Source organism: Rana temporaria, chromosome 1 (assembly GCF_905171775.1).
Source record: "Rana temporaria chromosome 1, aRanTem1.1, whole genome shotgun sequence".
Lineage (NCBI taxonomy): Eukaryota > Metazoa > Chordata > Amphibia > Anura > Ranidae > Rana > Rana temporaria.
In genome coordinates, this window is record NC_053489.1 from 264,784,511 (window position 1) to 264,809,252 (window position 24,742).

Here is a 24,742-nt window from a genome sequence, read left to right on the forward strand (position 1 = left end):
ATCTGCCTGTCGGAGGCGCTCTGGAGGCCGAGCTGAGTCCTGGGGACGTCCGCAGCGGCCGTGGCCTGGTCCGGCGCGGCGCGGCCTAGCTCGGTCAGTGAATCCCCGGTGTTTCCTGAAATAGCTGCCCCGGGGGAGTGCATCGCGGTCGATCTGGGCCGACTTTAGAGGAGTGGATCTCCCCTCTACTTCTGCCTGGTCATCCATCCGAGGCCCTATAACGGCTGAGAGTGCTGCCTAGTCCTGCCGGTCTGAACTGTTCTCCTGGGCCCCCTGTGCTTCCAAACGGCTGCCTTTGTCTTCCTGCACTTCCCTACTCTGACACTGCTGATCCCATATCCCTTCCACTGTGATCCTGCCTGTGTGTCTGCTGTGTGGGGGGGGGGGCTGCTGACTGCCTGTCTAACGTGTGGGGGCCAGTGGCTCGAGGCCTGCGGTCAGCTTGGGTCACATCTGGCTGTGCGCTGCTCACGCATCCGGGCTCGCTTGGTTGGTCGGTCTGGATAGAACTGCCTAATGTCCCCCTCCTCCAGAAGAAACGGAAAGGGGCACTCTAAATCCGCCAAGGTTGACACTCCGGTCCAGCTGCCGCCGCCCGCCTCCCCACAGGCAGATCCCATCCTGCTCGGTCAGCTTCGAGCCCTACTGGCGGGTCTAGAAATGGAGCCTGGAGGATCTCAAATGGCGGAGGGCCCGGTCTCTCCGCCACCGGACAGTACGGCCAAGATCCTTGCTGCGATCGAGCAGAGTAAGACCTCGCTGCTGGTGCGCATTGACCATCTTGCTGAGGAGTGCAATTTAATACGAAATGACCTCGACAAAATAAGAGGGAGAATGACCGAAACTGAAACCAGGGTGTCTGCCACCGAAGATCTTACAGCCACTCATGCTACCTCCATCGCTGAGCTGCAGCGCACAGTACAGTCCCTGGTAGCAAAATCCGATGATGCTGAAAACAGGCTGAGGCGCAACAACGTTAGAGTCCTGGGTCTACCCGAGAGAGAAGAGGGAGATCGTCCTGCTGAATTTGCGGAGGAGTTCTTTAAAACCCTTTTGGGCCTGGTGGATGTCCCACCTACCTACGTGGTTGAGAGGGCCCACCGGGTGCCTGCTGGCCGTGCCATCCCAGGGAATTTTCCCCGTCCTTTTTTGGTCCGCTTCCTCAACTATAGAGACAGAGACAGGATCCTTTCTGAGGCCCGGAAAAATCCCAATCTCAAGTATGGCAACTCCTCGGTGCTTCTTTTCCCCGACTTCTCGGCTGACTTGCAGAGAAAGCGGAAATCCTTCAATGATATTCGCAGACGACTCAGAGATAAGAATATTAAGTACAACATGCTTTACCCCAGTCGCCTGAGGGTTCAACACGAAGGGACAACCCGTTTCTTTGACAACCCTGCGGATGCAGACGACTGGCTGACCACGTTAAGATAAAGGCTTTTGTTTTTTCTTTTCCTTCTACCTGATGCACGGATGTTACATATCCTTGTTAACTTCATCCTACACATCTCCGGCACATACCGGAGCAACCACTAATGCACTTTTACACGTGACCTACACTCGACCCTACCGGTTTAGTGTTTCCTGAGAAGAGATAGACCTGGTGCTCTCCATTCTTGTGGAGGTACTCTTAACAGCTGGAGGAACTCCAACCCCGCTCCAGACTACTTCGCCCTTCTGGCTGTGAAGAGATACGTGTCCCCCACCCTGGCCCTGTTTTTTTTTTTTTTTTTTTTTTGGTTACACACGGGTTTGGGTGGCCTGACATGTTATATGGTGGTTGGACTGGCACCAGAAGTGTAGTGCCCCGGGTTTAGGGGCTAAACTGCACTCTCAAGTTTTTGGTTCGGGGTATAAACTATTCCCAGGCCCTCTCCCCTGTTTCGAGAGAGGGATGGGACATAGTAGGAAAGGCACCTCGTGCCTGGGTTGTTTAATTGTTTTCTTTTGGTTTGTTTTACTGGTATGTTTCATGATTTTCATATGCTATGGTGCTGACACTCAAAGATATGTCCTGATTGGGATTGTGCTGCTCATTTTTGGTCTCCAAATTCGAATATCCTCCCAGGTCCTTCTGTTAAGTCCCCACCATGATGGCTAGTCTCAAGGATAACTCCTTTTCCGTTCTTTCATGGAACGTTCGAGGCCTAAATTCCAAATTTAAGAGAGCCCTCCTATTTCAATACCTGAAATCAAATTCTCCCCAAAATTATCCTCCTCCAGGAGACCCATCTTATGGGCAGCAAAATCCTAACGTTAAAAAAGCCGTGGATTCAAAAGGCGATTCACGCCACATACTCCACTTACGCTAGGGGAGTGTCGGTTCTGGTGCACAAGAACTTCCCGTGTGTAATTGAAGAGATATGCACGGACCCCCAGGGTAAGTTTGCTCTGGTGGTATTTACATTGTGGTCTCAAAGGTATATTGTGGTGAACATCTATGTTCCTCCGCCTTTCTCCCCTACTGTTTTGTACAAGGTCCTGGAAAAGGTCACCCCTTTTTGCCCTGGGAAGCTATTGGTCATGGGTGATTTCAATGCCACAATGTCAGCTGATCTTGACAGGCCCACTCCTCCCAAATCGCATTGTCCAGCTCTGTCCGCTTGGGCCCAGGCAATTGGCTTGGTTGAGATATGGAGGTGGAAATATCCAACTACCCGGTCCTACTCCTGTTTCTCGGCTTCCCACAAAACTGCCTCGCGGATAGACCTGGCCTTTGCTAACCCGCTGTTGTTGGCGGATGTTCTAGAGGCGACCTATTTGCCCAGTGGACTGTCGGATCATAGCCCTTTGACCGTGGTTTTCCGCACCCCTGCATCCCGTAGCGCAGCTCTGTGGAGGCTGGGGCCAGAATGGATCTCCCATCCAGACCTTGCTGACGAAATGCCTAAATTGTTGAGTGAATTCTGGGTGCAGAACTCAGGGTCCGCCCCTACAGCCATTACATGGGACGCCTTTAAGGCCTACTCTAGGGGACAATATATTTCTTCTATTGCAGCTATCAGACAAAAACAAGCATCGGAGACTCAGTCCCTGCAACAGTCGGTACTAGAGCATACTAACAATTATGGTGCAGACCCCACCCCAGGCCACTTTGATCTCTTGGCAGCGGCACAGAGAGAACTAAACCTTCATCTGGTAGAAATAACAAAGCTGGATGCGTACAAACGCAGACAACGATTCTTTGAACAGGGTGACAGGAATGGTCGACTGTTGGCCATGTTGGCTCAACATGATCAACCACTTACACTTATCTCCACTATAACCACCCAGGGCGGGGGGACGGCAACTACCCCTTCAGATATCCTACAAGAATTTACTAACTTTTATGAAACTTTGTATACCTCCAGCCTGCCCTCTGCCTTTCGGCCTGAGGAGCTACGAGATCTGTTGGACCCTCTGGCCCTCGGCTGGTTGTCGGACTCAGAGCGGAAGGCATTAGTGCAACCTTTCACAACGTTGGAGGTACTGAATGCAATCCGATCCTTCCCCTCCGGGAAGGCACCGGGCCCTGACGGGCTGCCGATAGATTTTTATAAAACACACGAAGAGGTGCTGGCACCACAGTTGGCATCGTTATTCACAAAATGTCTCTCGGAGGGGAAATTGCCAGATTCTATGTATCACGCCCATCTAACCTTGATTTATAAACCTCAGAAAGACCCCACTTCATGTGCTTCCTACAGGCCCATTGCGCTGCTAAACAATGACTTTAAAATTTTGACCAAACTCCTCGCTATTAGATTGTACCCCATGCTCCCCTCGGTGGTTGACTCTGATCAAACAGGTTTCATGCCCCGTAGAGCCACAGATGTCAACCTTCGCAGACTCTTCACAAACATCCATGCCCAGCACATTAATGAGGGATCCCGCGCTGTTGCCTCCTTAGACATCGAGAAGGCATTTGACACAGTTGAGTGGCCCTTCCTATGGGAGACATTGCGTAGAATGGGCTTCCCTCTGCTCTTCATTAAATGGCTTCAGGTGATTTACAAATGTCCCACCTCCTCTGTGCGCCTGGGGGGCCAGTTGTCCGGCCCCTTCAGGCTATCCAGGGGAACGAGACAGGGTTGCCCTCTCTCCCCAGCACTATTCGCCCTTGCAGTGGAGCCGGTGGCGGAGGCGCTACGCACATCCCCGCACATCAAGGGTCTGCGCATAGGGCTGCTGGAGGAGAGGGTGGCACTATACGCTGACGACATGCTCCTTTTCCTCGGCGACGCGGGTCCATCGTTACAGGGTGCGCTGACGGTACTAAACACCTTTGCCGGGGTCACGGGACTAAAGGTCAACTGGTCCAAATCGTTGCTATTCCCAATTGACCAAGCAGCAAGGATGACATCCCCTTCTGACACTCCCCTTCAGTGGGTAGACACGTTCAAATACCTAGGTGTAATTATCTCCTCTCAAGCAACAGACTTCATTTCTCTCAGCTTAGACCCAGTATTGCTGGATATAAAAGTCAGACTTAAATCGTGGAGTAATTTACCGCTGTCCTTATGGGGCCGAATTAACCTCATTAAAATGAAGATCGTTCCCAGACTCACTTACCTTTTCCGTCATTCCCCGCAGTGGATTCCAAAATCCTTCTTTAAAAGGCTTAATCAGATTTTTTCTTCCTTCCTCTGGGGCCCCTCCCCGCCGAGATATAAACTAAGCACCTTGATGAGACCGCAGACACAAGGGGGTATGGCGTTCCCCGATTGTTATAAATACTACCTTGCCGCACAACTGGTGACGGCGGCGTGGTGGCTAGATCCAGATGCCTCGAATTCAGCTATAGCCCTGGAGGCGGCAGTGGTGGGCTCATTGGAGGCACTCAAATTACTGATCTATAGGGGACCTCGTGCCCCTTACCCCCTGACCCCCTCCATGTGCACCACCATACGCGCATGGCGAGCGGGGTTGGCGGTGGAGAAGTACAGATCTAATGAAATCTCACCGAACGCTCCGCTTTGGCTGAATCCGACTACACCTCATTTATACAAAATGCTAGATCCATATGTATGGACCAAATATGGCATCAAACTTATATCTCATATAACGGAGAACAATACCCTGATCCCCTTGTCCCGACTCTCACAGACTTATAATATACCAAATCATTATGTCTTTCGGTACCTACAGCTGTCGCATGCGTTTAATGCCCAATTCCCACATTCCTCCTGCATGGTGGTTCAGTCAGGGTTGGAGAAGACACTTCGTTCCAGATGTGCTGAAAAACCAACATCTCGGCTGTATGAACATTTGATATTTGTGTCTCTCCCTCCCATGGATAAGCTCTGGTCCTGCTGGCAAAGAGATATCCCTACGCTGGACAACGATGATTGGGACGATGTTTGGGATTTCCCCTTTAGCTCCCTAGTTTCATTGCGAGACAGGCTTGTACAGTTTAAAATCGTGCACAGAGCTTACATTACACCTCATAGGCTTCATAAAATGAACCCTGAGATTCCCGCAGAATGCTGGAGGTGTGGTGTCTCCCCGGGAGACTTTACACATATTTTCTGGACTTGCCCAAAGATCCAGCAGTATTGGACTGAGGTGCTGGATCTGATTGGCCTGGTCGCCCTGATTACAGTGCCAATAACGATGGAGGTGTGCCTTTTGGGCCTGATAGAGACGCTGGTGCCGACTGTTGCGGGGAGGACTTTGATTGGGTTATTACTCTTTTATGCCCGGAAAAATATAGCTATGAATTGGAAGAAACCCACGATGCCTTCTCTGGCTCAATGGAAGCGTCTCGTAAACGAGAGCCTTCCCCTGTATAAAGACACATATGAAAGTAGAGGGTGTCCCTTGAAATACGGAAAAATCTGGCGTACGTGGTTGGCGGAACCTACAACGGCTTGATTGCCAGGTGAGGAAGTTACGGAGTAGTTCGTAGGTACTCTGCCGAGGCGGGGTAGGGGAGGATTATGGGCCTGATCGGGGAATAGCTGTTTCTGGTGTTGGAGGAGATGTCTGGCATACTCGATATCAAACTGTGGCTCAAATGCACATGTACATGTCATGAGTTGTTCATATTACATACTATAAATACGGAGACTTGTTAAGCACTATCTGACATGCTGTCTATATACCAGTCGATGTGATTTCCCCCCCCTTTTTTTTTTTTTTTTTTAATGTTTTGTTTGCTTTGGTGTTGTTTATTGTTCGAAAATGCAATAAAAAAGATTTATCAAGGGGGCGCATGCGCGGCGCTGATCGGGATGGACGCTTGAGGTTGTAGCTCCGCTCCACTCGGGACCTAGATCACCGCTGGAGGGCTAATAACGATCAGCTTTTTGCTCCAATTTAACACCCCTCTAGCCGCAACTCAGTAGTGCATGCCGCCGAAGAAAAAAAAGTCCCAGGGCCCGGCTCAGCACACCTTGACACACTATCTCCTCCGTGCCCGGGAGCAGGACAGCATGTCACAAGATGGCGCCGACGCGGATCCAGGCCTGCCAGGCACACCGCAACGGACCTCACCAGTCCTCTCTCCCTCAGTGTGGCAGATGGAAGCAAACCGTGAGTACCAATCGGGGTTATCCAAGGCTGACCTGGATGCTAGTCTGGAATCAATGTATGAAAAACTAGCCACGAAGTTCCAGACAGAACTTCACAAAACCTCACATACGCTCTCCCAGGAGATCGCGGCCCTTGGCTCCAGGACTGACCTCCTTGAAACCAAACATGACGAGCTGGCACTAGCTTACGGGGACCTCAGTAGAGAATATGATTCTCTGTCTGCAGCATTTGTCCAGATGCAATCCCAAATTGAGGACCTGGACAATAGAAACAGGCGCCATAACCTACGCCTACGTGGGGTCCCTGAAACAGAACTAGAACTCATTCCCACGGTCATCAAGCTATTTAAATCACTGCTGCCAAATTGTGACTCTGCTGCATTTAAATGCGATCGCATTCACAGAGCTCTTAGACCAAAGCCACCCCCGGATAAGCCTCCAAGGGATATAGTTCTTTGTATGAAGGACTTCCTTATCAAAGAAGAGATCCTAAGAGCAGCTCGCATGAAACAAAGGATTGTGTTGGATGAAAATGTAATTCAAATCTATCCGGACATTTCACCTGCTACCCTTGATAGACGCAGAGGCCTGAAGGAAGTTACAACGATCCTTCAAACTGCCAGGATTCGCTACAAGTGGGGATTTCCCTTCAAGCTTACTATCCCCCACAATGGCACGACATACACCGCAATGTCCCTGCTGGAAGGACAAGAGATCCTCGTGAAGCTAGGCCTCCTGGATGCTGCAATGATCCGTCGTCCCCCTTCCACACCTAGACCTGCTCCAATCTGGCAAACACCTCCACCTCGTAGGGATAGAAGGAGGATCAGATACGACCCTGGTGACAGAAATCTTAACTAGCCAACTACAGACGCCCTAAACTGGGTTTCTCTACGTTTATTCTACGGCAACTACTACATTGAAGATGGAACTATTTTTTCTTTTCGGATATTTTTTTTTGTTGTTTGGTTTTTTTTTTTCCATTTAATTGAAAAGATTTCCATCATTCCAAAGGCTCCCCCTCTGGTGTTCGTCCCTTGGAGCCGCGTCATGCTCTCCCCACCCAGCTAAATTGTGACCGTTCACCCCTTGAACTAGTGATTGCACATTTCTCTTTCGCTGGTTAGGACCTGCTGGGTTCGAGACCTAGCTGTCTCGTTTGGTTTTGATTTTCTTATTATCAGGTTGTGTTCTTATCTACCTGATCCGATGCATATGTTCTGCACTCTATCTTTCTATGATTTCTTTTGTTTTATGTTTTTACGATGTTATTTTTCAGGCAAGTCTTACTTTTATTCAGGTCAATGGTTTACTATGAATATGATGGGTGTCCCTTATCAACAAGGTTTGCGTAATGTACTAATGTATACTCTAATAGATGTTCCCTGCCTTTTTTTCACTGTGATTCTGCTGGTGGGTGGGGTGACTCCCCTGTCAGTTGGTAATTTGGGACAGAAACTAGTTAGATCTTCTACCTTAGGCCACTTATCCCTGCTTATAGACCACACTCCCCTTTCTCATGCCAGTTACATGTGTGTCACATAATGTGAAGGGCTTTAACTCCCCGGTAAAGCGCCGTAAGGCCTTTGATATGTACAAATCCTTAGGAGCCAAAATTCTCCTTATTCAGGAGACTCACTTTGCCCAATCCTCCCATCCTAGGTTCTTCCACAGACAATTCCCACAGGCCTTTTACTCGCTTCACTCCTCTAAGTCTAGGGGCGCTGCCATTCTCTTGCACTCTTCCTTTCCGATGGAGGTTGGGCAGATTGTTAGAGACCCGGAGAGTAGATATGTAATAATTAAAGGGCGGGTAAATAACAAAGAATTAACTATCGCATGTGTTTATGCCCCTAATGATGCCCCCGTTTCTTTTTTCAACTCCTTTTTTGCAGTCCTGACACAACACCAGTCCCCACACATGATAGTAGGAGGAGATTTCAACATGGTTGCCAATGCTAACATGGACAGGTGCACCACCGCGAGCCATGCTAAGGCTTTTCCTAAGACCTTGGTAAGACGCCTTTTTGACCACCAATTGGTGGACGCATGGAGAGCGCATAATGTGGGGGTTAAAGAGTTCACTTTTTACTCTCATCCCCACAATAGCTCTGCCAGGTTGGACTATGTCTATGCTTCACCGGTTCTCTTGGCCAACTCCTCATCCTCCTCGATTCACCCCTGCGTTTGGTCAGACCACCAAGTGGTTTCGTTTACCATGAAGTTCATCGGCTTAGCCCCGGCCCCATACACCTGGAGGCTTAATGAAGCACTCCTATCAGATGTGGTTGTTGAGTCTGATGTTCAGGGGGCCATAATAGAATATTTTGCTCAGAATGCCATTCCCGACACGCCATTTCCTACAGTCTGGACAGCCCATAAAGCTGTAATCAGGGGGAAACTCATAGGTATTGCCTCAGCACGCAACAAACAGAATAGACACAAAATCCTATCACTTTCGGCGGAATTAGACCTTCTTTATAAGAGGGCTGATTTGTTACACTTAGACTCTACCCGACAGATAATAGATCAAAAGCGCCTGGAACTAGATGTTTTGCTCTCTGATAAAGTGGAGAAGGCTTTGAGATGGTCTAGGGCGCGTTTTCTGCTTCATAGTAACACGGCCTCTTCCATGTTTGCTAGAAAATTGAATCAGCAGACGCGCCCCCCACATGTCTATAAGCTAGATATTGGGTCGGGTCAGACCTCTTCTCACCCGCAAGAAGTGCTTAGACACTTCACACAGTTTTATTCTTCTCTCTTAGCAGCAAGGCCCTCAGAGCCCTCAGTCACAGACGATCCCTGGTTCAACTCCATCCCAATCCCCTCCCTATCTTCGGCTCAACGTGATAAACTAAATGTGCCGGTTACAGTCGAAGAGGTCCTCGGGGTTATTAAGTCTCTAAAGTCAGGTTCCGCCCCAGGTCCCGACGGTTTTTCGTCAATATACTATAAAAAATTTGCGGAACCACTTTCCCCCAGATTGGTCCATCTTTTTAATTTGATTCTGCAAGGTGGTAATTTCCCTGAAGAAATGTTGCTTGCCAACATGTCCCTGATCCCCAAGCCAAACAAAAACCATGCTCTCCCCCAAAACTATAGGCCTATCTCAGTTATAAATAACGACCTAAAAATTTTTTCTAGAATCATGGCAGATAGGCTTGCAGGAGTAATTTCGTCCCTTATCTCACCTTTCCAATCAGGTTTTATCCCCCATAGGCTTATCACGGATAATATACGCCTAGCAACGAATGTTATCCAGGATGCTAACCTGTTTTCCCGGAGGCTTTTTCTGTTGGGCCTGGACATACATAAGGCCTTCGATAGTGTCTCCTGGAACTATCTAGCCACACTTTTGCCCCGTATGGGTTTTCAAGGGGAGTTTTTTCACGCTTTCCAGGCACTATACCAAAGTCCAAAAACACGTATACGCATCCCAGGGTGCAGCTCGGAATTTTTTGGCTTGGGTAGAGGTACACGACAGGGGTGTCCGCTTTCCCCCCTTATTTTTGCGCTGGCCCTCGAACCCCTCGCTATAGCCATTCTAAATAATCCAGATATACGGGGGTATACAAAAGGAACTGCCATTTATAAATTCTGCATGTATGCAGATGACGTCCTAATGTTTGTCACCAACCCCCTACTTACCTTGCCCCCTTTGTTGTCCACTTTGTCGGACTTTGCGAGGGTCTCCGGTCTCTCAGTCAATGTTGCAAAATCAGTGGTCTTACCAGTTGGCTTCTCCCCTGAGGAGATAGACCATTTAAAGCGTAGTTTTGCGTTCTCCTGGAGGACAGACTCTATTTCATATCTGGGCATCGAACTGACCGGAGATCACCGCAAACTCTTCCACGCAAATTACCCTAAGATGTTTACTAAACTAAAGGCTCTGTTGAAGCTCTGGTCCCCTTTACACATCTCTTTTCTTGGCAGAATCACAGCCCTAAAGATGACAATCTTACCCAAGCTCCTTTATCTGTTCCGCTCCCTTCCAGTTAGGCTTTCTAAATCCCTTTTATTAGATTTCCAGTCCCACTTGAATAAATTTATATGGCAGGGCAAACCCCCAAGATTCTCCAGGGAAGTTCTTTATCGGCCAATGGCTGGGGGAGGTCTGGGAGTACCTCAGGTTTGGCTATACTATCTATCTAGCAGGTTCACTCAACAGGCGCAGTGGAATATAGCCAATTCCAGAGTCCCCTGGGTCAGATTTGAGGAAGAGTCAATTTCCCCCTATTTCCTCCCGGGCCTACTATGGTCCTCTAATAGATCATGGCCAGGGCTGCTCTCAAAAAATTCCATTGTGGAGGAGGGTTTGAGACTTTGGCTTGATTATAGGGATAAGTTCAAGCTGTGTTCGAACGGACCTCAGGGTGCTTCATTTTTTGGTGACCCGAGATTCCCTTCGGCTTTTGACCATCCTGAAGTGTTTGAGATCTGGAGAGACTGTGGCCTGACTCGGCTGAAGGACTTTCTGATAGGATCCGCCTTTGTCTCTTTCTCTCAACTACAATTGCTCTACCCCTTGCCCACTAGGGAATTCTACCATTTCCTACAGATAAGACATTTTTTCCAGCAGAATTACCCCCTTCAAGATTCGACCATGAGCTCCCTTTTTGAAGACATTTGTTATGCATCTCCCAGACAAAAAGGCCTTATAGCAATGGTTTATCGATTCTTGGAGTCAGTGTCAGAACCAAATCTAGTGAAATACAGGGAGGACTGGCAGCAAGAACTCAAACTAGATAGGGATGCTTTGGACTGGGTCAGAGGCTGGCAAAATATGCGCAAATGTACTAAGTCCCTAACAGTTAGGGAAACAGCAATTAAGCTCATGACGAGATGGTATTACACCCCTCTCCGCCTTAGCAGAATCTTTCCCCAAGCTCCATCTACCTGCTTCAGGGGCTGTCCCCAGCAAGGCTCATTTTTCCATCTATTCTGGGAGTGTGAACAGTTGTTGCCTACATGGAAGGCCGTATTAGAAATGATTGATAAGCTGGTAGGGGAACATGTAGTTCTGACATTCAAACACTGTTTATTGTTCCAGGACATTGAAGACACCCCCAAGCATATGGTTAGGTTGATCCACGCTATCTGTATAGCTGTCCACTGGGCAATTGCCCTTAATTGGAAAAAACCAATAGTCCCCTTCTCACCCATAGTGTCTAGAGTTGATCAGATGATGCTCTCTGAAAAGATTTTCCACACATTGCACGATACAATCCCAATCTATGATGCTAAGTGGAACCCTTGGTTTCTTTATAGGCTCCAGACGTAAGTGACCCTGAAATGTTCCATGTTTTGCCTTTTTATTTTCTTTAATTGACTGTTTTGTTTTTCTTTTCTATGATCGGTATATTTTCATACTCACGTCTTGTTTGGCTGAAGCCATATTGGTTGAAGAGGTATGATGTATATTGCTCTTAATTGCTAAACCTCCTCCCAGGGACCTGGGATGGACCATGTGTAAATCTCTTTATCTGTCATTAAGGATGTGTACTTCTTATCCTGTATGTATGATTTCTACTACACGTACCGATTGCTGTATTAGCTTTTTCTATGCCTGTCGGTGTTTCACCGGTTTATATTTCAATAAATACTTTTTGAAAACAAAAAAAAAAGATTTATCAAAAAAAAAAAAAAAAAAAAAAAAAAAGACGGTGACACAGCAAATGCCAGCACAAAAAAAAAAAAATCACCTCACAACAAGGCCCTGTAGTGAACACCACAGCCCTCTGTAGTGACAACACACAGCCCCCGCTGCACACACGGGTCCGGGTGTATACGAGCCCCAGAAAAAAAAAAACCCTCACAGCCGTTACCCACAAGGGAAGGAGGGAGAGGAATAAGGGAGAGAGGAAAGCAGGAAAAAACCCTCAGTCGACCTCCCCTGGGAACATTCCAGCCAGACCACTTACCTGAGTAAGGGGCCACTACTTACCCGTCCTGCGACTACCCGACTGGAGGTATCCCAGACAGAACCAACGTCCGTAAACGGCATGGCTGTTGGCCAGACACACTGTGACACAGCCATAGAGACCGGTCATATGTGTGCCCTAGAACCGAAGTTCCCCGGCCGCCCCTGGAGCAACGGGGCCTGTCGTGGACGTCCCAAAGCTGAGCTAAGGGCCGGCACACGCTCGATGGCCGAACATGGGGGGACTACAAGGGTCGAGGACCCAGCCTGTCACCCAGTCGGCTGTTGATAGAAGAATCACAGGATTCAAAAATGCAGGAACAAAATAATAAAAGCGAGAAAAATTGCAAGAAAAAAAACTCCAGGGTAAAGTGCCTGACTCCTCTCCTGTCGTTAGGCAGAAAAAGACTGAGGCTCCTAGAGCAGGGTGTGGGTTATGCCTGGGGGAGCCACGCCCCCTGGGAGGAGCGGCACGAAGGAAAGGTTTTAACGCTTTAAGTGCTGTTAAATTCTGCCTAAACTCTCCTGGTAGGAAGAAGCATAACCATAATGTCAAAGAAGGCTGTGTCCGTCTATGAACGAAAGAGAAAGCGTTCCTCTATCGTGTTTCCCCTGAGCCCTTCTTATGATCAGCGTGTTGTCCTGTGGGTGTCAGCAGCCTCTACGCGTTTTGCAACGTTTTTTGCTTCCTTATGACGAAACTTTGCGAAACGCGTAGATGCTTCTGACACCCAAGGGACAACATGCTGATAGTAAGAAAGGCTTGGGGGAAACATGATAGAGCAGGGGTATGCAATTAGCGGACCTCCAGCTGTTGCAAAACTACAAGTCCCAGCATGCCTCTGCCTCTGGGTGTCATGCTTGTGGCTGTTAGAGTCTTGCTATGCCTCATGGGACTTGTAGTTCTGAAACAGCTGGAGGTCCGCTTATTGCATATCCCTGCGATAGAGGAACACTTTTTTTTTTTTCATATGTTTGCATACACGGCTTGAGAAGCTTGGTGCCGGCATACAGGCACACTAAAATGTGAGTGCAATATATGGGCACCCTTTTCCTGTGAGCTTTTATAGAGAAAGTGAGGCCATAATAATATATTCAAGAAATTTGAATAGGAGTGGTTATCCTGGGAATGAACCAAAGGCATTTATTGAATAGGATCTGGTGAGTGGCCATTTTTAACGGTGATGGGACGATCACGGAAGTGGTGAAATCACGTTGCATTTGAACACTCCACAGGAGGAATATTTATTGTCTAGGAGCACTTCGTTATCACATTGGGACTCTTAATAAAGGGAAGAGGATTCATTTAGGAATCCTTCCTCACATATATATTTTCTAATATTTTTTATTATGTATTAATTGTGGTTCTGTGACACAATATTTTTGTGAACCCGTAATAGGGTAGCGCACATTTTTTTTTAATATTAAAAGGGGTTGTAAAGGTTAGTTTATTTTCTAAATAGGTTCCTTTAAGCTAGTGCATTTTGGTTCACTTACCTTTTCCTTCCATTTCCCTTCTAAAAGTTTTTTTTCTTTGTTTGAATTTCTCATTTCCTGTTTCTCCTCAGTAAGCTTTCCACCATCATCCGAGCGGTGGAAAGTCATTTAGAACAGCTTACTGAACACCTTACTGAGGAGGAACAGGAAGTGAGAAATTCAGACAAAGAAAACAAAGAAAACATTTTTTTAGAAGGGAAATCGAAGGAAAAAGGTAAGTGAACCAACAATGCACTAGCTTAAAGGAACATATTTAGAAAATAAAAAACAAACCTGTACAACCCCTTTAAAGAGCACTATTTGGACATATTAACACTTGAATGGTATATTTATGTTTTTTCATATATACATATGTAGCCTTTATAGAATAATATTTGTATATGAAGGACTGTTATCTATTTACACATATATTTTCGGTGGATTGTCATTTATCAGCAAACTCGTGGTGGATTAGCACAAGGTGATATTCATAGGTGTTAATAATTTTGGTTATTGCACATGATTAGGTGGATGTAGGTCACCTACCAGGGTAGTGCAATCCTCATAATTTATCAATTACACTTTGGGCGAGCCACCATAGAGCGACTTGCACCCTTTTGATTGTAGCAAACCATTAAACATAGAACGAATTTGTCTTTTCCATATATTGTTGGATACAAAAGAAAAATAAAAAATAAATACCTGGTTGGTTTGTATTGTGCCAATATTTGATGTTGGATTGGAGGTTTGTAGTGAGCCAGGCATTTCATGCAATGCTTGTGGTCCTTGTAGAGATGCAATTTTGTTTTCATTCAGCTGCTTGTTAAGCCAAGAAATTACTAAAGACAATAACATATATATGAATTTTCATTACCAATTCAATTTACTTGATATTTCAGAAAAAGTCAAACATTTGATTCTGCTACAAAATTAAGACAGAAATTATATGGCATTTAAAAGTTTTAGAATATAGAAAATACTACAGCCAGGGCTATATAGTTAAACTGTTACTAAACTCAGGGCCCTGTATTCATTATATCTGGTCTTCCACAGTACACAGAACATGGAAATTCAATTTTTTTTACTACCTATAAACTGCTAAATACCTTTTTTTAATCAGCAGTATGTAGCAGTCTTGTGACTTCTATCAGTGTCTGGCCGAGCACTGGTTAAAGCTTGTAGGAGTTTTCAGTCTCCTCTGACTGTCCTTTGAGACTGTATAACCCCTGACCCTCTGTCTGGACAGCGCTGATTGACCCTGTGCCGATCACATGCACCCTCCCAAAAAAAAAACGCTCTAGCTATACTCACAAAACTGAGCATGTGCAGAGGGCTCATAGGACTCTGTACCATCAACACATGGATTGGGGACTGAAGAAGTGGGTGTAGTAACACTTGAAACCTATTATCCAACTTGGTATGTTGAATATATCTATGTATATTTTTTATATAAAAATATATTATACAGTAATTTATATATATATATATATATATATATATATATATATATATATATATATATATATATATATATATATATATATATATATATATATATATATATATATATATATATATATTCACCGACACCAGTGCTGGGGGTAATAATGCGTCCGCTCATACCAGTGCTGGTGGTAATAATGCGTCCGCTCACACCAGTGCTGGGGGGTTAATAATGCGTTCGCTGACACCGGTACTGTTTTTGAAGTTTGAAAGTTTGCATGTGGCCCCCCATGGGATATGAAAACTTGTCTTGTTGCCCTCAGGTAATTTGAAGCCTTTGCAATGCAAGGTAAAGCATCCTCGAAAAGTGTGCACCTGCCTTAATTAATGCAACCTGCATGCATCACTTCTGGCAGTTTCTTACAACACCAAGCATGTCATGATGAAACTCCCTCTCCCTAGCACACAGGAAATGGTTGCCTCATTGAATGGACCGTGTGCACGTTTCCCAGAAAGGCTGTGTAGAGGGGGGGTGTCCCCTTTCCCTTTAACTCAGGTCTCAGATTACACTCCGCTCTCCGTTCTGGAGTGTGTGACCACAGATCCCCACACCCTGCATCCCAGAAGTGAGAAATGTGATCTTCCGTGTGCAGTTTAGAGGGCTCTGAAGGAGAGAGGATTGAAACTAAGAGGTACAGCTTACACTGAAGGATTTGCTTCATGATTGTTTATCACCCGAGGCTGGTCATTTTAATTGGTTTATGTAAAGGATTATCATCACTCTAATGTAAGCCAGGAAATTAGAAAATAATGTGGCCAATGGTTGTTACCAATTAAATGTGTGCATGTATGTCCCAAAATCGTTGGGTTACATGCAAAAAAAAGTGGGGTGAACAATGAACTATATCAATGTCTGAGTGAAAATCTGGAATACTCATTGGTAAGCAATGTCAAACAGTAGTGAAGTGAGCTGTTTGGATTCCTGGACTGTTAGCATTTAAGATAAAAAAAATTAATACGTAAAAAAATGTGCACGTCTAAAAGAAAAGTACCTGTAAATATCTTAGAAGGATGAAGAAACCACAGATCTGGGCCTCGGACCTGAACATTTTTCAGCGGATTCCGATTTTTAAATAAAGATAAATACCCTTGCAACATACAGCAACAAGCATGTGTTGTGCATGCGTTTTAAATAAAACTCCAAAAAATTAAAAAACACTAAGCCATGCCACAAATTTATGAATAACTTATGATAAATCCGCAGGGTTCACAAAGTCCATTTTGCTGCCAGGAAGTAAAACATGCACTTTTGTAAAAATTGATTCTATGACTTGCATAATATATTGCACTGGGATAACAGGAATTCATACACACACTATATATATATATATATATATATATATATATATATATATATATATATATTTTTTTTTACCCAATTCCTCTGACTGTTTGTGAACAGAGCCCACAAGGATCAATAGATACAAATTCCACTCATACACCAGATGCATGTATAAATGTCACAATTTTGAATGACATATTCAACAGTCATAAACAAGACACTCTTCATGTCTAAAAAATCAAGTACTTGCTTTCAAGATCAATTAGGCAGCCCAATGAATTGTAAATGCCAAGATAAAATGTCATCTGGTGTCATCTCAACGCTACAACCTAGTTGGAATATCAGGCTACACACCTTTGCAGGCCTGGACATAGCACAAAGCATATGCAGATTTGTTTTTTTTTTTATAAAATTAGCTTGGTATAGACCATTTACATTATTGTCAAACTGTTTTTCTGTAGACAATGCTGGGGGAAAAAAATGCAAGAAAAGCTGCATATCTGTCTAACAAAATAAAAATAAAAATATACGTTGTACAGGAAACAAGTCAATATAGTCAAGAGTATCAAGAGACACCATGCCTCATTTAACAATAAATAATGCCATAACAAATAGTCTTGTAACACTTGCCATTCTCATTAGTCTTCAGCAGCTGCTTGCTCTCTTCCAATTTCTCAACTGTGTTATCTAGCTTTTCTTGTATCTTTAAAACCTAAGCATAAACACAAAAGCATAACATATATTTAAAAAAAAAAACGAATCTCGTAAACACCAGTCTGAAGGAGTATCAAGTTTAGTAGGCATATTTACTAAGCATAATAAAACTTGCCTGTTTGGAAAAATACACCAATATGTATGTAAACACAAGCACTGGCATGTGTATACCTGTATAAAGCATATTTCTTTATCGTACATCACGGGACACAGAGCTGCTTAGTAATAACTATGTGGGTTATATATCCTACCTTCAGGTGCTGGACACTGGTGTAATCAACCAAACAGGAAGTCCCCTCCCTATATAACCCCTCCCATACTGGGAGTACCTCAGTTTTTTCATCAGTGTCTGAAGGTGTTGGTCACGAATGAACATGTGCTCTTAGGAGCTCCACTGGAGGGATCCATGCTGGATGTAAAAAGCCTCCATAAATCCGGATCCGTCCAAAGTGCTTCATAGCCAAAGTGGTCGGTACCCGGGCCTCGGTTGGAAGAACGAGGTTTGACCTATAATGCTTCTCTCTGAGAGCTGGACCCTGGGTTCCAGAACATTGGTCGATACCAAAGACCAAATGTTTTTCTGCTGCCAGGGTGCTATATAGGTCCAGGGGGGTGGTGTTCCTACGGATGGACCCCGGTCCCTGAAGGTCTTTGACAAAACCCACGGTGAGGTGTGAAGATTGGGCCTCTTGCTTAAAGCAACACCCTGCAGCGTGGAGAGGTAAGTGAAGGTGCCTACGGGACGTGGTCCGACAGTAGGTCCTTCAATTTTTTCGGGGTCTATGGGGTGGCCTGTATAATGCTGCTATGCATGGGCAACTTAACCACTATGTCTTTGTAGACAGGATGGCTCTAGCACCCATATACCTCCCCGAACTGGTCCTAGTCCTCTCCTGTGGGGGCTATTGGGTCTTGCCTATAATGCAGGTACGCCTGAGCAAAGAAACCACCACGATGTCTATTAAGACAGGATGGCTGTAGTACCCATATGTCTCCCCTGGAGAGGGCTGGATGGCCATGAGTAGCTGCATGTCTTTCTGTTCTCCACTACTAAAGGCAGTAAAAAGCATGCCTGGTGTTTCACTTACCATGCTTTCCAGAACGGAAGCTCAAGGTGAGCTGATCTATGGTGCGGCTTACTTCCTCCGCTTCAAGCTCTGCCATGATGGGGGGGGGGGTCCCTCGTAGTCCGGGTCCACGGCGCTCCTTGGAGGATCCCTCTCCCCCCCCGCCTTCACTATTCCCTACGCGCGCGTGCGCGAGGGGGCAATATGGCAGACGCAGGCGGCCCCTTCGATAGGTCCAGACGTCAGAGCTCGATAAAGCCAGGGGGACACAGTAGCCTGGGCATATAAAACACCTTGTGGAGGTTGGATACAGATTCATCTAAGACACCTACTCAGCACCTGGCTGTGCAGGAGCAGGCATTATTTGCTAGACTAAGAATGCACCAGGGTTAAGTTCCTCTGTTTTGGCTTAGGAGAAGGCTCACACAATGAGCGACCAGCCCTGCCAGGTGTTGTAGCCTCCCCCCAACAGGGAAGTCTCTCTGCATATGTTTTGTACATTGCATCTATAGGTCTATAAGAGGTTAACTGCTATATGACAGCCTCACAAGCAGAAAATAGGGTGTGTCCCTTTCCCTGCTCTAAATCCACAAACCAGTGGATTGAAAGACCTGAGGATGAAGGTTCACTATCAGAGAACAATAGCAGGTGTCGGCCTAATGAGGGGAAATCTATTGGAAGCCACAGGCTCTGATTGCAGATGCAGTCTTTTCAGAGATTCAAGCAGCATATAAATGCCCTCAGCCTAAACGGCCAAAGCCTCTCATCCTGGTGTTGACTTCAGGCTAACCGAATGCACAACGGGGGGGGGGGTGCACAGTTGCTGCTGTGCACATGGCTAATGTTGCAGGTTGGCGAAATCGCATGTCTGCAGAGCATAATTGCCTCTTTACCAGTCCGCATGATGTACATGAGTTTGGAAGGTTCAAAATGCATGTGGGGTAAAAACAGGTAACAAAACATGTTTTATTGTTGATCACATAAATATACATGTTTTTTGTTTGTATGTGGCACAGCAAGGTGCCAAAAATCACATAAAATGCTTAAGTGCATAAAGATGCGGGATTTCACATGGTTACCTGATAACTCGAGTCCTTAATTATCCAAGGATATTGGTTCACACAAAGAGGCTTATTTCCACAGGGATGCCTAAAATCGCATAAAGATGCTTAAGTGCATAAAGATGCGGAATCACACATGGCTACCTGATAACTCCAGTCCTTGATTATCCAAGGATATCTGATCACGCAGAGAGGCTTGTATCCACAGGGATGCCTAAAATCGCATAAAGATGCTTAAGTGCATAAAGATGCGGGGTCACACATGGTTACCTGATAACTCTAGTCCTTGATTATCCAAGGATATCTGATCACACGGAGAGGCTTGTTTCCACAGGAATGCCTAAAATCGCATAAAAATGCTTAAGGGCATAAAGATGCGGAATCACACATGATTACTTGATAACCCGGGTCCTGCATTACCCAGGGATATTTGGTCACACAGAGATGCTTGTTTCTACAAGAATGACTAAAATCGCATAAAGATGCTTAAATGCATAAGGATGCGGTATCAAACATGGTTACTTGATAACCCGGGTCCTTGTTTACCCAAGGATATTTGGTCACACAGGGAGGCTTGTTTCCACAGGAATGCCTAAAATCGCATAAAAATGCGGGAGTGCATAGAGATGCGGAATCACACATGGTTACCTGATAACCTGAGTCTTTGATTACCCAAGGATATTGGGTCATACAGAGAGGCTTGGTTCTACAGAAATGCCTGAAATTGCATGAAGATGCAGAGAGTCGCAGAAATGCTAAGTTGCATTAAAATGCTTAAATGCATAAAAATGCTGGATCGCACAGGGGTGCTCGATCATACAAGAATCCCTGGTCACACAAGGGTTTTTGTCCGCACAGGAGTGCTTAGAATGCATAGATGTTGGATCGCATAAAAATTGCTGAATCGCATAAGGATGCATGTTTGCCTAAATTTTAAAGTTATGAGGCATGATAATTAAGTTTTCCTTAATTATACAGGATTCCTTGGCCTTGCATAGGAATTCGGGTCTGCAGGGGTGCATGTTGTGCAAGGCTGCATAACACGTTCATAGCGCATACTTGGTTGCAAGATGCTTATTCTTAGCTCACATGCTATATATATATATATACACACACGTGTATGCAGCACGCCCCCTTTTATGTTTTTTGCCAAAAACATATTTGCATGGTTCATATTTCCATGTACACACGCTGCCATAGAGGCATGGGGCCTTTGAAAAGCTGGCCACATGCACATATGAGGAGCCATTTGCAGGTGTTTATTTACATGGGGCTATGGCCCGCCTCTACCTAAGGGCCCAAGGTATAGCAGTAATGGCATACCGAGGCAAGCTCCTGCTGACAGATCAGTCAGTAGCATGGCTGGGCCTTGGGGAGTCCAGCATGGTTAAATATCTGGAACTCCTGGTTTAGGATCCCAGTCTAGGGGAATATGCTGGCTTCATTCAGAGACAGTTCCCTATGCTCAGTTTTAATCAAGGCTGATATAGACATTCTCGGTCAGCCTGGAACAAGGGGATCCTAACCTAGCATTATCCTAGGAGTCTGGTCCCAGGGATATGCTGGAATTTCAGTTGAGGGTGTTTTGACTGATGATTGACAGAAGGGAAGATCCTTCATACCCGTTACCTGGAAGCAGGTTGTGAGGGCTGGCCTCTAAGGATAGAATCCAGGCCTGGAAGAGACCACGGCACAGGGAAGGTGTTCAGGCTCCAATGGAGCTTTATCTGTCAGCCTTCCAGGGTGCGGATGGAGCATCTGGCTTAAAGGCCTGAATGTTTAAGTTACAGGGTTGCTCTGTCTGAATACAATCTGACAGTGCCTCTCTGGTGGTTTTCTTTATTTACCAGGGAAGAGCTTGGGCCTGGCCTATTGTCAATCGTCAATTCATGGAATACTAGATTGGCCGGCGATTCGCTTGAGCCATCTACGGTTAGGTCCGGAGGATTAACCTCTACACCCCAACTTGTTTCTGACCAAATGTCGCAGAAACGGTACCCTGTACTTAGGGGGTATTGACGTCCTGGTTCAGCAAGAAATTGAACAACTTTGTGGCAAGGACAAAGGATCCACCCACATGCGGAACAGATGTGTTAGTGATCCTGGGGGACCAGTCGTCGCTGGTTAGGTGTTTTCTCCCAGGGCCTCAACTTTCGTGGCGTCCATGCTACACCAGAAGAACGGTAGCTGAGCTAATTGCTCCGGCATAGCCCATGCGACCTGACTGTGCAGGCACAGCAGAAGTGGTCATATAGGAACCAGGGCTCCTTACGGCTTGTCCAGGCCTTCTTCGCAGGATTACATTCTGTCTTGCATACAGGGGTATTAATTGTCTGGCTGTTATAGCCCGCATTCTTGAGGATCAGGGTTTTCAGAATCAGCAGCAATTACCTTGATTCATACAGGAGAGCTGGCCTCCAGGACCAGATATCCTAAGGCTGGAAGGCTCATGTTCCTGGTGTGAAGCTAAGGGGTGGCATCCTTGGTAGTATGTCTCAAGTAAGATTCTTGACTTCCTACATTGGTAAGGAGATGGAGCTAGCCTTAAGTTCCATCAATGATCCAATCTCTGCCTTGTCAATATTTTTAAGGGTCGCTTGTGTCACGCTCTTGATCCGGGCTGTTATACAAGGGGTGACGGGTATAAGTCCGCCAGTTAGGTCACCCTTGGGCTCGAAAGATTGGATCTAGGTGTGTCAGCTTACAGGGTCGGCACCTTGGGCTGATGCGCCATACTCCCGTCATTCTTCTAAAGAAGGAATTGGTGTTCTTTGTTTGCAGTTGCATCTGCAAGAAAGTGTTGGCAACTATCTTTGTATAGAACCATACTTAATTATTGCACAAGAAGGGTGATGTTAAATTCTCACCCAACCTTAGTTACTAGAAGGATCTAGTGTTCTTTTGAATCCAAGATATTTTTGCCTTCCTTTTTTTTTTCAAAACCTTGGCCGCGGAAGGAAGATTATTGCTTTTTCTCTCAATAGAGATGAGAGCAGTTAACAATCTATCTGAAGGTTTCAGATATAGGAAGCTGGCGTTTTATGGTGCTACCAGAAGACCCTAGATAGGGGCAGGCAGTATTCAGATCAGCTATTAAGATGGTCTCTCTCTCTCTCTCCCTCTCGTAAGAAGGGTCAAGCCCTAGCTGAAGCAGCTACTCGGATACGGAAAGCTGAGAGGTTTGCGCTGCCAGAAGGCCCCAGGAAAGGGCAGGCAACGTCTAATTCAACTATTTTTAATGTTGATTCATCAGGTTATTATTCAGGCTTGTGGTTTATAGAGTGGGATTCCCCCTGGCTTTTTTCAGGGGCTCCCTACCAAGATAGTAATCGCTTGGCGCGATGCATTACCAAGCCTTTATAACTCAGATTTGCAGGGCCGCAACTTGGTCGTCTGTGCTTACGTTCATGAATTTCTATCAGGTGAACATAAGACGGCAGGAGGACGCAGTCTTTTGGCGCAGTATGCTGCAGGCAGCATTATAAGTCCTCTCATGGCGGTCTGCGTTGTTGGTGTCTCCCTCCCCTCAGTAGGCATTGCTATGGGACATCCCACATAGTTATTACTAAGCAGCTCTGTGTCCCGTGATGTACGATAAAGAAAATAGGATTTTTAAATACAGCTTACCTGTAAAATCCTTTTCTTGGAGTACATCACGGGACACAGAGCTCCCGCCCCTCTTGTTTGGGGATATTGGGACACTTATTGCTTTGCTACAAAAACTGAGGTACTCCCAGTATGGGAGGGGTTATATAGGGAGGGGACTTCCTGTTTGGTTGATTACACCAGTGTCCAGCACCTGAAGGTAGGATATATAACCCACATAGTTATTACTAAGCAGCTCTGTGTCCCGTGATGTACTCCAAGAAAAGGATTTTACAGGTAAGCTGTATTTAAAAATCCTATTTTTGTATTTTTTATTCATATGGGTACAATTACACAGCAGCTGGGGCTCCTGGGTGCCGTGCACACAAAGACAAAAAGTAGGTGTGCTGTCCCTTTAAAAATTCTGAAAATAAATTTGATACAATAATAAATTCATAGGTGCCATTAAACATCATAACGTGCTCATAAACTTAAAAATTCATACTAAAACCACAAATAAAGTAATGATTTATAACTTTGATAATTGTAATGGTTATGTACACTTATGATTTTGAACGTATGCATGTTTTTTGTGTTTTATTTTGAATTTTGAGAACTTGATGTTTTTTGGCACTTCAAGGTAAACACACACACACACTATGAATATATTATATAACATTTTGGATTCATAGTTCCTAAATGGGGCAGCACACCTACTTTTTGTACCGAGTGTTATATATTTTGCATTCAGATATTAGATTGCTGCAGTTCCTAGGAAGTTAGTTATAACAAGCACAAGATTATTTTTATTAAATGCATCTCCATGCCAGGGCATTAAAAAAAGAGATGTTAATACTGACCTGTTTGTAATGGTGCATGCTCAAAGCACAGCATGCTTAAAAGCAGAACATTTTTTTTTGTATTTTTTTTTATGGAAACATACGTAAAATGTTGAGGTGTATTTCACTTTAAGTATGTGTGAGGCAATGGTTAAATTTTCACTTTTGTTCTGCAAGTGTGGCTCTAAACTGTGGGCTCTTAGGCATGGAAACCACACCGTATTGTTTCTCCCCCACTCTCTTCCCTTGCCCATTCACAGAGACAGAATGCTTTATTTTCTGTGAATAGGTACATAGTAACCAACGCGTTCATAAATAGGCAAGGGGAGAGGAGAGCAGACAAGCAACAGTGTAGCTTCAGTGTATACCCGCAACTTCTGCTGTAGCGTCAGAAGTCTAGAGAGACCTATACTAACTGGTCTAAATAAAAGTCGCGGAAATATTACAGTAAATCACACACACATACTTAAAGTGAGATTCACCTCTTAAAACCCAACTTATTTTTAAACTACAGTTTAAAAAAAACATTTAGCCACTGACCAAGAACATATGTGCATATTATGTGTCCCAACACTTGATATTCACATGCTTATTACAGGTCAATAACGATCCAAGTAGTAAAGAAAGGATAAACCCTGGAGTGAAGCCAAATCTACAACAGCAACATAGATGATCAAATCAATCTTTTCATACTCAAGTGTTTTTTTCTGTAAAGGATAGCAATGTCATAAAAATACCCATTCGAAAAAGGGCATCTCAAAAGGTGACATGGAAAAGTGTTTA

General features: G+C 45.2%; 1 protein-coding gene across 2 annotated transcripts in view; it reads right to left on the minus strand.

Annotated features, from left to right (window-relative positions):
* Nucleotides 1-24,742, minus strand: part of LOC120941696 (spindle assembly abnormal protein 6 homolog) — a 157,279-nt gene that overhangs the window by 58,427 nt on the left and 74,110 nt on the right. For both annotated transcript variants that reach the window (XM_040355256.1, XM_040355267.1), the window contains exons 12-13: nt 17,324-17,405; nt 14,611-14,747 (exon numbers count right to left, since the gene is read on the minus strand). In XM_040355256.1, coding sequence (XP_040211190.1) covers nt 14,611-14,747; nt 17,324-17,405 — 219 coding nt within the window. The remainder of the gene's footprint in view (nt 1-14,610; nt 14,748-17,323; nt 17,406-24,742) is intronic.